Source organism: Zingiber officinale, chromosome 8A, assembly GCF_018446385.1.
Source record: "Zingiber officinale cultivar Zhangliang chromosome 8A, Zo_v1.1, whole genome shotgun sequence".
Lineage (NCBI taxonomy): Eukaryota > Viridiplantae > Streptophyta > Magnoliopsida > Zingiberales > Zingiberaceae > Zingiber > Zingiber officinale.
Window position 1 is genome coordinate 39659556 of NC_056000.1, and position 15805 is coordinate 39675360.

A 15805-nucleotide genomic window follows, 5' to 3' on the forward strand; every position below is an offset into this window, starting at 1 on the left:
TAATCCTTATCAAGGATAATAGAGTGTCGATTATTTTTCTTATCGTCCAAAACATATATCAAAATAATGTCTCATCCTAAATTTAATATCTAAATTATCTTTTTCTATTCAACTAATCAATTATTATTATTATTATTATTATTATTATTATTATAATAGTAGCTTTGGAACTACAGCAATTTAAACGATAATTATTATAACAGTGCTCATCAATTATAGCAAATTTAGCTAAATTAAATTGGAATAATTTTTATTAATTTTGAATTACTTTTAATTAATATTAATATAATTTCAACTAATGAAAACTAATTTAAATTAAAATTATTTTATATTATTTTGATCAAAAATTACTTATATATAGTGCCAAAAGATGACTGTGTTTGTCCCTACGTCCCCACTAACTTATTCCAGGTGGGTCAATATGGAGATGATAAATTATGAATTATTATTAATTTTTAAAATAATAATTTATGTATAAAAAATATTTAATTCAAATTCTAAATTTCATGATAATAATATTTTATGTGTTAATTATTAGACTCATCCAAAGGACTATAAAGATAATGATATAAGTCAACTTCACCTTATTAGTATACCGTCGGAGGCAATCATTTAAATCAGACACGACTCAACTCACAAATCGGCTCCAACTCGCTGGCCACTAATCGCGATGGAAATTCGTGGCTTTAGCCGTGCCAACGTGTTTTAATTGGAAGTTGGCACTTGACAATATTGTATTTTTTTTCTATTTTAGAATAAATCTCAGCATTACTTTTGTATAAAAAATTGCCGAAATTGGGCACATGAAAAATATTCACCATTAAATTGCTCGCCAAAAATGCTGATGAAATAATATTTTACTAAAATTATGCCAAAATTAACACCCTTTTATCAAATTAAAACACAATTAGTTAAATAAAAAAGGAAGAGTATATTTTGTACCGCGGTACTCAAAGCGGGGCCCACTCGATTCAACGGTTTCGATCGGATCTTGATAACATTGATCGATCCTGTCCGTTGATGGGGTCTTCCGCGGTGAACTTAGCGAAGAAGTTAACCCCGCTGGGCGGACTATAAAATTCTGCCTCCCTCGCCTGGCTTCTCCATCGGTCTCCGTTCCCTCTTCTTTTTCTTCTCCTCTCAGTTCAGGTTTCAGGCCCGAGGCGACTCCGATCTCCGAGCGAGGGATGGCGAACTCACCGGTGGAAGTCGCCGTGAAGCCGATCGGCAACGGAGCCGGGCCGAGGAAGACGCGCATGCACCGCCTCATCGAGGAGGAGGGCATTGTGCTGATGCCGGGGATCTACGACGCGCTCTCCGCGGCCGTCCTCCAGAGCCTGGGATACAAGGCCGGATTCGTCTCCGGATACGCCGTCTCCGCCTCCCGCCTCGGCATGCCCGACATCGGCCTACTCACGTATGCATCCATCGCCAGCTCCACTACTATTTCCCCCAAATCCACTCTTCTTCCACTTTTTTTCGTCGATTCGTTGTTGTCTGAGACTTTATTGGATTTTAGGCCGCCGGAGATGGCAAATGCAGCTCGAGCGATCTGCGCGGCAGCGCCTAATGTCGCATTTATCGTTGACGCTGGTAATGAATTTTTCGCCCCATGCGGATATTAGTTCTTCTCATGACGGAATTTCTTCAATTTTCTTCCGATTTATGGTCATCCGTCCTAGTTGAAGTAAATAAATTTGAACTTGTAGCTCAATTTGAACGACTTTTTTGCCGAGTGACTACAGCTACAATTTTCCGCGCTATTTAATGCCAGAGTCCAGTGTCGATGCTAGTTGTAGACAGAGTAACGTACTTAAGTTGGCAAATATTCAACAATATGAACGCCTTGAATAAGTTCAAATCTTAACTGTAATCATCCTTAACTTCAAAATTATATGCGTATTTTTGTTTTTGACCGATCAACCTTATCGTGGGTGTTCCAAAAATTTTGGTCTTGTGCAATTTTCCAATTTTTTGTTCTTTAAGTTGATATATCTTAAATGTCTTACTAGCCAAATAACTACTTGGTCAATGCAAATAGGGCCTGTAAAAAAATTCTACCGTGTTCCAACACGTAGGTAGGCGATTCATTTCTTGAGGTTTCTGTCCACCACTAATTTGTTCCCATTCCTAGAATTCCTAAATGAATTGTTGCTGTAGAAGCAGATAGATCCACTGATTTCTTAATTTCATTTTTGAAGTTTAGTTTTAATAAAAATAAATAAATAAACTGTGTAGAGTTTTACTGGAGGGACATCATCATTGACTTCTGATCTAGTTGAATATTCCACTTACTGATGTCCGCCACCAATTTGTTCTCATTCCTAAAATTCCGTAATGAATTGTTATTGTAGATGCAGAGATAGATCCACTGATTTCTTAATTTCATTTTTGAAGTTTAGTTTTAATCAAAAATAAATAAACTGAGTAGAGTTTTACTTGAGTGACATGATCATTTACTTCTGATCTAGTTTAATATCCCATTTGCTGCTGAATAACTTGAAGGATTCTCAATGAGATGTTCATTTCTTTACAATATGGCAACTCGAAGAAAGTTGTAAGGCATGTGCTTCACATTACACCCATTATTGTAGCAAAACGGTGATTGCGCTCACCTATTATGAAGCATGTCATGTTGCATGATGATTAATTTGGTCCGCATGAATATATTTTATTTTATTTTTCATTTTCCTAGATAAATTATTTGAACATGCTCTGGTCTTTTTAATTGACAGATTCTAGTTTAAAGCTTGTTCTCCTTGGCCATATTTCTATCCAAGCATTACTGAAAAATGATAACATGTTAGATATTTATTTTATAAAAGATTGCTAGTTATGTTCCGCTTGCAAAATTCACTTGTTTTTTTATAAAATTTTAATTTCGTCTCGACATTCTAGATACTGGAGGTGGCAATGCTCTTAATGTCCAAAGGACTGTGAGGGATATAATTAACACTGGCGCTGCTGGTTTATTCCTAGAGGTATATTTTGGGCAATGCAATGTACAATTGCTTGTTCCCTTCACTGCTTGTCTTCTAATATTTAGAATTAATTTTTTTTTCTTCTTCTCACATTGACTCCAGGATCAAGTATGGCCCAAGAAGTGTGGTAAGAAAAATAACAAATTTTGATCTTTTAACATTTTTTCATAAAAGAATTATTTGATGGTTCTTTTCCACTCTCTATCCACAAGGCCATATGCAGGGCAAACAGGTAGCATAAATTGGCTGTGGCACTGTTCTGGTTTTGAAACATGAACCAGTTGCACTAAACTTGGCTTTGTTTGACTCCTTTAGGTGATACCTGCTGAGGAACATGCTGCTAAAATCGCTGCTGCAAGAGAAGCCATTGGTGATTCTGACTTTTTTCTCATTGCTCGTACTGATGCTCGTGGAACTGCAGGTGGCCTAGCCGAAGCAATTGCACGCGCTAATCTCTACATGGAGGTATTAGATTCTCATCAATGCTCATGTGAATTCATGTAAAGATCACTAAATAGGAACCAATTTGCAGGCAGGAGCTGATGCCTGCTTTGTTGAGGCACCAAGGAGTGACGACGAGATGAGAGAAGTGTGCAAGAAAACCAGCGGTTTCAGAGCTGCCAACATGCTTGAAGGTGGATACACACCCTTGCACACACCCCAGGAGCTCAAGGAAATGGGTTTCCACCTCATTGTGCACTCCACCACGGCTGTCTATGCTTCTGCCCGCGCACTTATTGACGTCCTGAAAGCACTCAAGGATGAAGGATCAAGCAGAGGTCATTTCCACAAGCTCACCACATTCGAGGAGTTCAACGGTTTGATTGGTCTCAAAGAACTCAATGAGATTGGCGCTCGCTTTGAGAAGTTCACAGTGCCCAAAAACTAAGAGCGCTCGATGCTGTGTATGTCCTGAGCATCTAGATCTTAAACTGCTGTTGAGGTCAAGTATTGTGTTGAGCTTCTCATGTTAGGGTGTGCACTTGTTTACTTATCTTGTGGCTGTGTTCATTCTATTTTGTAATAAGGATGATTGCATAATATCGAGTATAGCTTAATCTATTTCCATAAGATTACTGTCTTATTCACTTGAATGATTATAAGAACTCAGGCCATGTGTAAAATAGATACTAAGGCACTACCCAAGGAGAATAAAGGGGCATTACAACCTAAAAATACAAAGAAAACATGGAGAAATGCAACTGTTTGAGAACAAAGAAAGAGAGAGACATGAATCTGGAAAGGGAGTGTGCGCACTTTGCAATATCATTCTGAATTAGCATTGAGAAACAACAAACTATGTGAATGAAGGGTGATCTGGTTGAGATCAAGCCATAGGCCCATGAAGGGCGGAGAGCTCGGACAAATCATCAACACTTATGGAACTACGAATCGACGACGAGGAAGAGGTTGACTAACGGACTAGAATTAGGATGACCTCTCAAAAGATGAGTTAGAAGGAGGCTGAGATAATTTCAACGAGACCCTCTGACCTCTGACACTTAAGTCAGACTTTAAAGACTTAGAGGATGGAGTAGCAAATAGATGAGATAGCAAAAAATCATGTCCCGTATGTTGGAGTGTATACTAAAATTCTAGATTTTGTAAATTTTTTTTTTAAATAAAAGAATCACATTGATAAATATGAGCATTTATTTGTTAAATGTAATTGTTCAATTAATTTATATAGTAGATAACATGGAGTGTGGTGTCACACTCAGAAGATCATGTTGTCAGTTCTCTATAAATTATAAACAGTTGCTCACGACTAAGATGGAAAGGAACAAACCATCAGAATAGTTATAGTGTAATTGAATATTAGTTTATCTTGACTAATAAATTATACTGATACACTTTAAGTGTATTGAGTAGGACCATTTAGGTAAGTTCTTTTTATACTACTTAGTAAAAGAACTAGACCTTAGTTATTATAGAAGTGTGTGCTCTTAATCCTAATATAATAACAAACACATATATTTAATGTTTATTTCTTTAACTTATCAAAGGGTGAGGTTTAGCTCGATAAATCAATATGCCCAATAAGTTGGGAAATGATATTACTTATAGTGTGTATTGTTGATTATAGAAGGAATCTGTGTCCTAGTTATCTAGATTGAGAATGTCCCCAAGAGGAGCTCATACGGATTGTCATGTTAAACCCTGCAGGTGGATTTAGTCCGACATGACAATAAAGTTGAGTGGTACTACTCTTGGAGCTAGATATTAATTAAGTGAGTTGTCAGTAACTTACTTAATTAGTGGACATTTGTAATCTTAAACACAGGGAGACTAACACACTCATGATAAGAAGGAGCCCATAATGTAATTTGGGATTGGTGCGGTAGTACGATAATAACTCTCTAGTGGAATGAGTTATTATCGATGAACTTGAGTTGTGTGTTCGGGGCGAACACGGGATACTCAAGCTCATCGGACGGTCAAAACCAATTTCTCCTCTAGGTCTCTGTCGTTGCCTCATTAGAGTCTCAAGTCCATCCAAAGAAAGGCTCATCTTGGTGTCCAAGAAGGGGGCTGGTCCATTGCTTGGTGACCAAGCAATGGCCGGCCACATCTCCTCTTAAAGGGCCGGCCCTATTGCTTGGTGACCAAGCTAGTAGGGGTCGACCACAATATTCAAACAAGGAAGGTTGTTTTTGAATTTTTAAAATCTTCTCTTTGTAAAAAACTATAAGTTTTAAAAAAGATATTTTAATTTTAAAAACTTTCCTTATTTAAATTTAGCCACATGTTTTAATAGAGAGTTTTAAAAGTTTTAAAACTTTCCTTTTTTAACCATCCTCATGGTTTTAAAAAAAAAGGAAGATAAGTTTTAAAATTAAAATTTTCTATCATCATGTTAAAAAAGGAAATTTTATAAGAGAAGTTTTAAATTTTAAAACAAGGTTTTAATTTTTAAAACTTTCCTTTTTTTAACTCGTACTTTAGGAAAGAGAGCTTGTAAAATTTTACAAGAGTTTTTCTTATAAAATTTTATAAAAAATATATTTCCTTTATCCCCTTGATGAGGTGGCCGACTACCTTGCTTGGTGCCCAAGCAAGTGGCCGGCCATATTAAAAATAATAAAATCATCACAAATTCAAAATTGGTGATTGATTCAATTAAGAGGAAAGAAAAGAAAAAATTAAAAGGGAAAAGGAAAAACTCTTGGATGATTTTATTTTTTGTAAAAAGTTTTTCCTTATTTGCCTTGGGCAAGTAATATAAAAGAAGGGGTGAGGGGGTTTCATGAGACACAACTCTTATTCTTTTGCTTGGTGATCTCTTGGTGGTCAACCCCTCTCTCCCTTCTCTTTTCCCTCTTTCTCTCTTCTCCTTGGTGGTGGTGGTGGCCGGATTTTAGAAGAAGAAGAGGAAGCTTTTGGGTGGTGTTCATCTTGGAGGATCGTCGTCCACACGACGTCCAAGGCGAGGCGAGGAATACGGCAGAAGATCTTGAGGTCATTAGCTTACAAAGAGAAGGTATAACTAGTATTTTTCTTCCGCATCATACTATAGTTATTTTTCTTTGTATGAATTCTAAATACAAGAGGCAATTAGATCTAGTTTATCGAATTTATTTTTCGAGTTTGTGTTTTCTTCTTTTTTGAATTTGTGATTCGATTGTTATTTTTGGTTAACCTAGAGTTATTTAAGGAAATTAAATATTAACTTTCCTTAAAAGGTTTTGACTAGGCGGTAGTGGTTGCTCCCATATCCAAGAAGGTCATGTGCCTCGTTATGCAGTCCTGGAAGTCAATTTTGAAAATTAATATTTAATGGAATTAATAACTTAGGTAGATTTAAATCAATAGTGTTAAGTTCCGCTTGCGATTCAAATCTAAACCATTAAGAACAGATAAGTTAAATTTGGAATCAATGATGTTAAGTTCCGTCGATTCCTAATTTAACTTCTAAAAAACACAATAGGTTATTTAAGGAAAGGTTCGCTACTTTTACAAAAAATTTTGTACAGTGAAACCAATACGTTTTCCTAGGACTAACCAACACCATATTGAAATGGGGAGGGAGAGTGGTGAAAAATTAGCCGTTATGCTTACTTCAATCCTTGTTTGTTGTGTACTTGAGTTTGGGCTCTTAAAGTTTCCGACTCCCTGGTGTATTTGGGCTCGAGCTCCCGAATACTCAACTTCTAGGCACTTGGGCGATTTAGCATTGAGGCTCGGGTTCCTGAGTGTTGGGCCCTCAAGCAATTACAGCGCTCGAGCATTCGGGAGTTCGACGCTCAAGTGCTAAGGTGCTTGAGCAATCAACGCTCGGACGCTCAAACAATTTACACTCAGGTCCTTGGCACTCGAGCACTTGGGAGCACAACCCACTCGGGCACTTGGCCAATCAGGGGCTCAAGTGCTTGGCAACTCGGGTGTTGGGAGCGCAACCCACTTTAACACATAGCCACTCAGCACTTCAACCCCTTTGCCAATTCGATAGCTCGGTTGAGCATGATGACGATGTTAGCTCGGGATTAGACAACTCAAGTACATTCTGCTGCCCTGGTACATATGACTGTATCAAAGGGGAGACCAAATATTTATGTTATGAATGGGTGCACAATCGTGAGAATTTAGCTCATTAATGCAAATAAATAAATAAAAAGTAATGAAAAAAAAAAGTAAAGTTGCATAAATAAATTTAAAATTTTCAAAATCGACACAGTCATGATTAAAGGAAAATTTATTTGAGATCTTGAGATAGGTTGATCTACAATAAATTTTAAATTTGATTTTATTGTTTAATTAATAATTTAAAATTAGTCAGTACTTTTATTTTGATAATTAATTAGGTAATAAATATAATCTCAACTAGAGTCTAGCATATTTTCTTAAATAATTTAGAGCTAGTTGGTATTTTTTTTATTTTGATAATTAATTAGGAAATAAATGTAATCGGAATTAGATTCATATTTTGATAAATTAGACTATTTCTCATTCATTTTGGAGTAGATCTATAAAATAGTCCGTGTCTTATAATTTATTATTTTTAAGTTAACATAATTTTTAAATTTCTCTCTTAGTTTATGTGATAGTTCTCCTTTTGGATGAAGTAATTATCTTCTCGTTCATTAACTTCATTCTATAATCACCTTTAATTATTTTTAGAGTCTAAGCTATAAAGTATTCTAGAATACTTTTTGTTTGAACAATCTAGGTATATTAAGTTTTGATATTTGAGAAAAATTTAAGTTAAGTTTATTATTTTATTTGATATATATTTTGAATGTGCAGGATATAAGTACAATAAGAAGAGTTTAAATGTGTCCCCAGGGCGTAACACAGTTGGGGGCGTATGGTTTCGTGACCGAGAGGTCCAGAAGATATTTTGTAACACAGTTGAGGGCGTAACACAGTTGGGGACGTTCGATCCTCAGGGTATCATTACTTGGGGTTAGCGTAAGATATTTTGTACCGGTTAGAAATTGACCGTAAGATATATTGGGCCAAACACTTACGTCAACCTATGATGTGGCAAAAAAAAAGACTTTTCGACGTTTTCACTCCGAGCGTTCCCGTCAATTCGTTCCTAGGCCAACATAAAAGAGATAATTCATAGATGATTATTAATCATTAGTGAATATGGTCAAGACATAAGGAAAAACATGCTAAACACATCCAAATAATGTAAAGGATATAGAAGAAGGATCCAATCTAATAACATAGAAGAATTCGTATAGTCACCGTCACTTAACTACTTAACTAGGACAAAAGCTCGATTATTACTGTTATTGTGTCATGGTCGGAATTTTTCTTTACCTCCGACACTCTTCTAAGAATTGCTGCTTCAAGACACTTGGCGACATTCTCCTTTTCTTCATCAGAATCAAGGATCTTCCCATCCTTGTGCTGATGTATAGCGCCTGCCAATACATTTAAATTTTACAATCATATTTTGTTGAAAAATAAACTTAATTATAGATAAAATAAAATAAATAAAGTCATAGTGGATAGAGATAGAATGGATGAGATGATAATCATGATAGGAACAAGAGTTTCATGGAAATAAAATAATAATAAAAAAGTCATGATTGTCTGAGATTGATGTTTATCCAATAAACATATAAATATGTATTTTTTTTCATAAAGGAAGTAAGTTGAGTTTTTTATTTTATTCTCCTCCTCTTCCACGTAGAAAAGATTCTCCTCCTCTTCCATATTTTTTCTTCTATAATCCTTTTATTTCTTCTCCCATAATTCCTTTTTCCAACACATTTCAGCAGCCACTCTTTAAGCAACTAAATAAATAATTCAATCCTTCTCCTTCACCGACAGTGTGCTTGTAAGCCATAGCTGTTGTTCGACGAGACTGAGGCATGAGACACGATGAACTACATATCTGTCAACGTGCACACAATGTCAAACAGCAACTTGGTCCGATCTTTGCATTTGACGTTCACAACTAAGTACCCTTTGACCTCGCAGCGGCCAATACTGATGACTGGCTTCATGTTGATAAATGATTCAAAACTAACAATTGAGTTAGTGGTGGCAATGAGTGGTAGTAGTGGGGTAGAGTAGTTGAGTTAGTCGGGTGAATTATGGAGTTAGTGGGTTGTAATGAGTTATGTAGGTAGCTTATAAATAGGCTACATGTTTTATGATTTAATTGAAGTGTGAGAGATTATTGTGTTCCACTTGTCTATCTATGTCCTCTTATCCTCCTCCCAATTTTCTTTAACAGTGGTATCAGAGTGTCGAGTTTGATGTGTCCTAGTTTGCTCGCAATGACAATCAACGGAGTTTCTCAACCCCTCATCCCTATTTTCAAAGGAGAGTGCTACGAATTTTGGAGTATAAAAATGAAGTCTCTATTTAGATCTCAAGATCATTGGGATTTAATAGAGAAAGGCTTTGACAACGAAGATGTTGTTGAAGGTCGATTGAAGGAGAACAGAAAGAAAAATTCAAAGGCACTATTTATCGTTCAACAAGCAGTACATGAGACGATTTTCTCAAGAATTGCAACTACCTCATTTTCCAAAAAAGCATGGGAAATATTGCAGAAAGAATTCTAAGGCTCCTCCAAGGTGATAGCAGTGAAACTCCAAACTCTCAAAAGTGAGTTTGAGGCCTTGCTTATGAAGGGTAATGCAACTTTATAAGACTTTTTATCTAGAGTAATTTCGATTATCAGTCAAATAAAATCTTATGGAGAAAAGATCACTGATGTAATTATTGTTTCGAAAGTTTTGCGAAGTTTGACTCCTAAATATGATTACATAGTAATTATGATCGAGGAGGCAAAGGATCTCTCGATTTTATCTTTTGATGAACTAATGAGTTCTTTGCAAGCTCATGAGGCAAGGCGAAATAGATCCGCTGAGAAAAATGAAGAAAAGGCATTTCAAGCTTCTCAAGTGAAGGGGGAGATAGAAAAAAAAAAAGGAAGACTTCACTGCCAGAGGTCGTGAAAGAGGAGGTTTTCATGGTAGAGGGTGTGGTAGAGGAAGAACCCATTTTAATGGACAAGAGAAGCAATTTAACAAGGATCAAAAATGGAATAAAAATTTCATTCAGTGTTATGGTAGTAAAAGATTTGGGCATATAAAGGCAAATTGCAGAAATGGCTCATAAGCAAACTATGTGAAAAAAGAAAACGAGAAAAGTAAGTTATTTATGATTCATTCTCATTCTAGCGAAGTTCAAACCGATATTTGGTTTTTGGATAGTGGATGTTCAAATCACATGACTGGAAATAAGTCATTATTTAAAGAGATTGATGAATCACATAAGACGCTAGTAAGACTTGGAGATAACTAGCAAATACAAGTCGAAGGCAAAGACACAATTGTCGTGGAGACTAGCGTTGGTAAAGTAAAATTTCTTTATAATGTCTATTTCGTTCCTAGTTTGGCACATAATTTGTTAAGTATTGGACAATTAATGATGGGTGGATATACTATTATATTTGATAACGGAGCTTGTGTTATTTCTAATAAAGATTCTGGAAAGTCTATTGTTAGCATGTAAATGACAGAAAATAAGATGTTTCCACTAAAGATCTCTAATGTGGGAAACCAAGCTTTTATTGCTAGCGAAGATAATGAATCCAAGATGTGGCACTTGATATATGGGCATCTCAACATCAAAGGCATGCAACTTTTAAATCAGAAATGTATGGTTTTTGGATTACCTCAAATTAGTTCTCTTGGTTTATATGAAGGATGTATTTATGGAAAACAAACAAGGAAGTCTTTTCCAAGTGGGCAATCATGGAGAGCTTCAGAATGCCTTGAGCTAATTCACGCTGATTTATGTGGTCCTATGAGAACTACATCGTTTGGCGGGAGTAAATACTTTTTAATGTTTACTGATGATTTTAGTCGGATGAGTTGGGTATATTTTCTAGCAGACAAGTCAGAGACTTTTGAAAATTTCAGAAAATTCAAGGTGCTTGTGGAAAAGCAGAATGGTATTTTAATAAAGACTCTTTGTACAGATCGAGGAGGTGAGTTCTTATCTAAAGATTTTAGTAAATTTTGTGAATAACATGGTATTCACAGGGAATTAACAACGTTTTATACACCGGAGCAAAATGGTGTTGCCGAACGGAAAAATCGAACCGTTGTAGAAATGGCTAGAAGTTTGTTGAATATCAGAGGACTTCCAAATATTTTCTGGGCTGAAGCAGTGGCCACATCAGTTTACTTGCTGAATATTTCTCCAACAAGGGTCGCTTTAAATCAAACACCATATGACGCATGGCGAGGTAGAAAACCATCGGTAAATCACTTAAGAATTTTTGGTTGTATTGCATATGCTTTGATTAACTCTCAATTTCATCATAAACTTGAGAAGAAATCTGAAAAATGCATATTTGTTGGATATTGCAATCAATCAAAAGCATATCGGTTGTATAATTCTCTTACTGGCAAATTAATTATAAGGAGAGATGTAAATTTTGATGAAAACTCAAAGTGGAATTGGAATACACAAGCCGAAGAGACTCAAATTCACATCCCAAAGGAGGATAGAACTCCAACAACAGAAGGTGTTGAATCATCTCCTTTGGAATCACCAGCTCCATCACCATCAAATTGAAGAAGTAGCAGTTCATCCTCCTTACAAGAATCTTCTGATGAACCACCTCCAACAAAGGTTAGATCTTTAAAAGAAATATATGAATCAAGTCAATTTGCTCTTTTGGTTACAGATCCTACAACCTTTGAAGAAGTAGTAACAAAAGAGGAATGGAGGAATGCAATGAAAGAAGAGTTAATTGCAATCCATAAAAATGAAACATAGGAGATGGTAGATCCACCCGAAGGCAAGAATGTGATTGGTCTCAAGTGACTGTTTAAAACAAAATATCATGCCGATGGAACCATTCGAAAACATAAAGCTCGAGTTATTGCAAAAGGGTATTCCCAACAATAAGTATTGATTTCGAAGAAACCTTTTCTCCAGTTGCTAGATTTGAAACTGTGAGAATTATCCTAGCATTAGCTGCATAAAATGCATTGGCATGTTTATCAATTTGATGTTAAATTTACATTTCTGAATGACAATTTGCAAGAAGAAGTTTATGTAGATCAGCCAGAAAGTTTTATAATTGAAGGCAAAGAGACGAAGGTGTATAAATTGAGAAAGACACTTTATGGATTAAAACAAGTCTCACGGGCATGGTATAGCAAGATTGATGGTTATTTTCGATAACATGGTTTCACAAGAAGTGAAAATCAAGTCACTCTCTATGTGAAAAAATAAGGTAGAGATGATTATATTATTGTGTGTCTTTATGTCGATGATATAATTTATATGAGTTCTTTTGATTTTCTATTGACTGATTTTAAATCTAATATGATGAAGAGGTTTTATATGTCAAATATGAGAATATTACATTATTTTCTTGGTCTTAAAGTAAAGCAAGGAGTTGATGGGATTTTTATCTCACAAAGAAAATATGTGACAGATCTTCTGAAAAGGTTCAGCTTATTCAATTGCAATCCAGCTACTACACCTATGAATATAAATGAGAAATTACAACTGGAAGATGATTCAGAAAAAGCTAATGCAAGAAATTTCAGAAGTTTGGTTGGATGTTTAATTTATCTAACTCGTACTAGACCAGATATTGCTTTTTCTGTTGGTGTAATCTCCATGTTTATGTAAAATCCTACGAAGCATCATCTTGGAGCAGCTAAAAGGATTTTACGCTATATTACTGGAACCATGGATTATGAAATTTATTATACTAAAGTTTTAAAATTTGATCTTTACAGGTTCACTGATAGTGATTGGGCAAATTCAGTGGATGATCGAAGGAGCACCTTAACTAGTGTTTTTAATATTGGATCAGGAGTAATTTCATGGAGTTCAAAGAAACAAGCTACTACAGTCTTATCGTCTTCAGAACCAGACTATGTAGCAGCAACTTCAGCAGCATGTCAAGCAATTTGGGTTAGAAGATTACTTGTAGATCTTCACCACCAACAAAATAATGCAACTACTATTTTTTGTGATAATAAGGTGACAATTGCAATGATAAAAAATTCAGCTTTTCATGCGAGGACTAAACATATTGATATTCATCTACATTTCATGCGAGACTTAGTTGCAAATAAAGAAATTATGTTGGAGTACTGCAGCACGCATGAATAAGTGGTGGATATCTTGACAAAGTCACTTCCAAGAGAGAAGTTTATTTATTTTAGATCGTGTCTTGGTGTTTGTAATTTTGAATCAAGGAGAAGTGTTGATAAATGACTCAAAATTAACAATTGAGTTAGTGGTAGCAATGAGTGGTAGTAGTGGTAGTAGTGGGGTAGAGTAGTTGAGTTAGTGGGACGAATTATGGAGTTAGTGGGTTGTAATGAGTTATGTAGATAACTTATAAATAAACTACATGTTTTATGATTTAATTGAAGTGTGAGAGATTATTGTGTTCCACTTGCCCATCTATGTCTTCTTATCCTCCTCCCAATTTTCACTAACACTTCAAAGGCACGGCATCATCGCCGTCATCGTCCTCATCGTCATCTTCGTAGCCCTTATCGGCGAGCATTAGCTGATGGAGGCGGCGATTGACATGGGTTGAGCCCCTAGAGAAGCTAGTCCGAGAGCCTTTCAGACCATCACCCCCTAGCAGAACATTCCGGAGGCGGAGCTGCTCCTCCATGGCCGGCAAGCGAGATGAGACGTCGGCGTTTATGTAGATAACACAGGCAACCCACGTCTTATGTGTCCACACCTCGGCGGCTACTACGTTGCAGTACTGATTTGCGAGCACTGCAAAGATCTCAGACAGGAGGCCTGGTAGATCGATGAGCTCTATGGCAATGTGATCGCCAAACGAGTGCACTCCCACTGATCTTCCCAGTGACGATTTTGCCTTGGTTCCTTCCGGACCGAGAGCCTGCAAAAAAAATTAAACCACCAAGCTAAGCTATAAAGGAATTGAAGTCGACAAGGAAAGTGTCAGCACCTTTTCAATATACTCGGTTGTCTTCTCGTCAGTAACCTTTCTCCCTTGCTGATCAGTGACATGGAACACTAACATTGCATTAAGAGACGCAAATTTCAGTGCATTTTCAAAATCCTATTCCAATCCAAGTAATGTCGGTTAAACTGAAATAACCTATCGAACTGACTGAATTAGCTAGAAAGATCAATTTGGGTAATTCAAAATTTTGACTTTTTTTAATTAAGTCTTGGCTATTTTAATTTATTACATTCTATCTCTATTTTAAAATTTTAAATTTTTGAATACCGGACTAACTTGACTGTCAAATATCAATTGAATGAAATATTGAATTAGTTCGATGTGGATTCAGTCAGTTCAGCTTTTAACCGAATTAATGTTCATCCCCCAGTACTCCAAGAGCATGTAAATTGCATACCGTCCATGAACCAGGTGCCATCGGAAGTGATGTAAGCTTTGGAAATGGCGAGGTCCAGATCACTCAGAACCTGCATGCACGACCTCTAAGAGAAATAGAATCCCAGGCTTGTTGATCACACTAGTCCACCTATGCCATAAGGAAGAACAAAATTACGAACAATACAAATTAATCAGATGGTTAGCTAATTCAACTTTCCTTCAAGTTACCTTCAAGGCCTAACCATGCATAATATATAGAGAAATCCATGTAGGTACAGAGACAGGAAAGCTCATTTGTTTCAACAAGCAGCAAATTAACGCGAAGATATATAGAGTGTACAATCACTGCAAGTGGTGTTGTCTATGCACACCCTGAAATTAGACAACCAAAACAAACTCATCCAAAGATTACATAACGAAAAGAGCATAAACATGCATGTGTAGTTCATCAGGATCTAAGAGACAGTACAGTACCTTGGAGGATTGATCCATTGCCCATTGGTTGGAATTGCCGTAATCAGGATCGAAGTATGTGACATTGTTGTGTTAAAGTGTTAGGGCTAAACAACACCTAAGAGCATACAATTACTAAATTAAATGTTTTCTATAAATATATTCCCCCCTCTTTTTTACTTGTATGATTGTTTCATGAGAATAAATATTTGTACAAGGCTTACTCTACCTTTGGTAAAGAAGATATTCATAATTAATGAATTTGTGGGAGTGATTAACCTAATGGATTAATAAGTCGTGAAGTGGGAGTTAGCTTTATTTAAACTACATAAAATCTTTCTTTTTAGCATTACCTTTGTTTATGTTGTGAAAAAACAAAGATCATTATCTATTCATCCCTCCCTTCTCGTCTATTTTATACATCACCACAACTATTCTACATCTTATAATAAATTTATCTTGTCCAAGGGTCACATAAATCGACTCAACTAATATTATAATAGACTCAATTCAAATAGAGAGAGCAAGTCTTTGCTAA

The 15805-nt window shown here is 36.0% G+C and overlaps 1 protein-coding gene and 1 pseudogene across 1 annotated transcript; one reads left to right on the forward strand and one right to left on the reverse strand.

The window, feature by feature from the left end:
* The first annotated feature begins 1109 nt into the window (after positions 1–1109).
* On the forward strand, positions 1110–4052 carry LOC122008569 (carboxyvinyl-carboxyphosphonate phosphorylmutase, chloroplastic-like). The gene is made up of 7 exons (XM_042564337.1): positions 1110–1417; positions 1520–1593; positions 2899–2981; positions 3084–3108; positions 3194–3213; positions 3297–3446; positions 3514–4052. Exons 1-7 carry the CDS (start codon positions 1188–1190, stop codon positions 3868–3870), a joined length of 939 nt encoding a protein of 312 aa, XP_042420271.1. The 5' UTR covers positions 1110–1187; the 3' UTR covers positions 3871–4052.
* A 4641-nt stretch (positions 4053–8693) lies between these two features.
* LOC122010710 lies at positions 8694–15360 on the reverse strand (annotated as a pseudogene).
* Positions 15361–15805: the final 445 nt, after the last annotated feature.

Bases quoted from the DNA above. Each gene is read 5' to 3' on its own strand.
- LOC122008569 (XM_042564337.1), top strand. From the start codon at position 1,188: ATGGCGAACTCACCGGTGGAAGTCGCCGTGAAGCCGATCGGCAACGGA. The intron at 3,109-3,193 runs GTAAGAAAAATA...TCTATCCACAAG, and splicing joins AGTATGGCCCAAGAAGTGTG to GCCATATGCAGGGCAAACAG. The intron at 3,447-3,513 runs GTATTAGATTCT...ACCAATTTGCAG, and splicing joins GCGCTAATCTCTACATGGAG to GCAGGAGCTGATGCCTGCTT.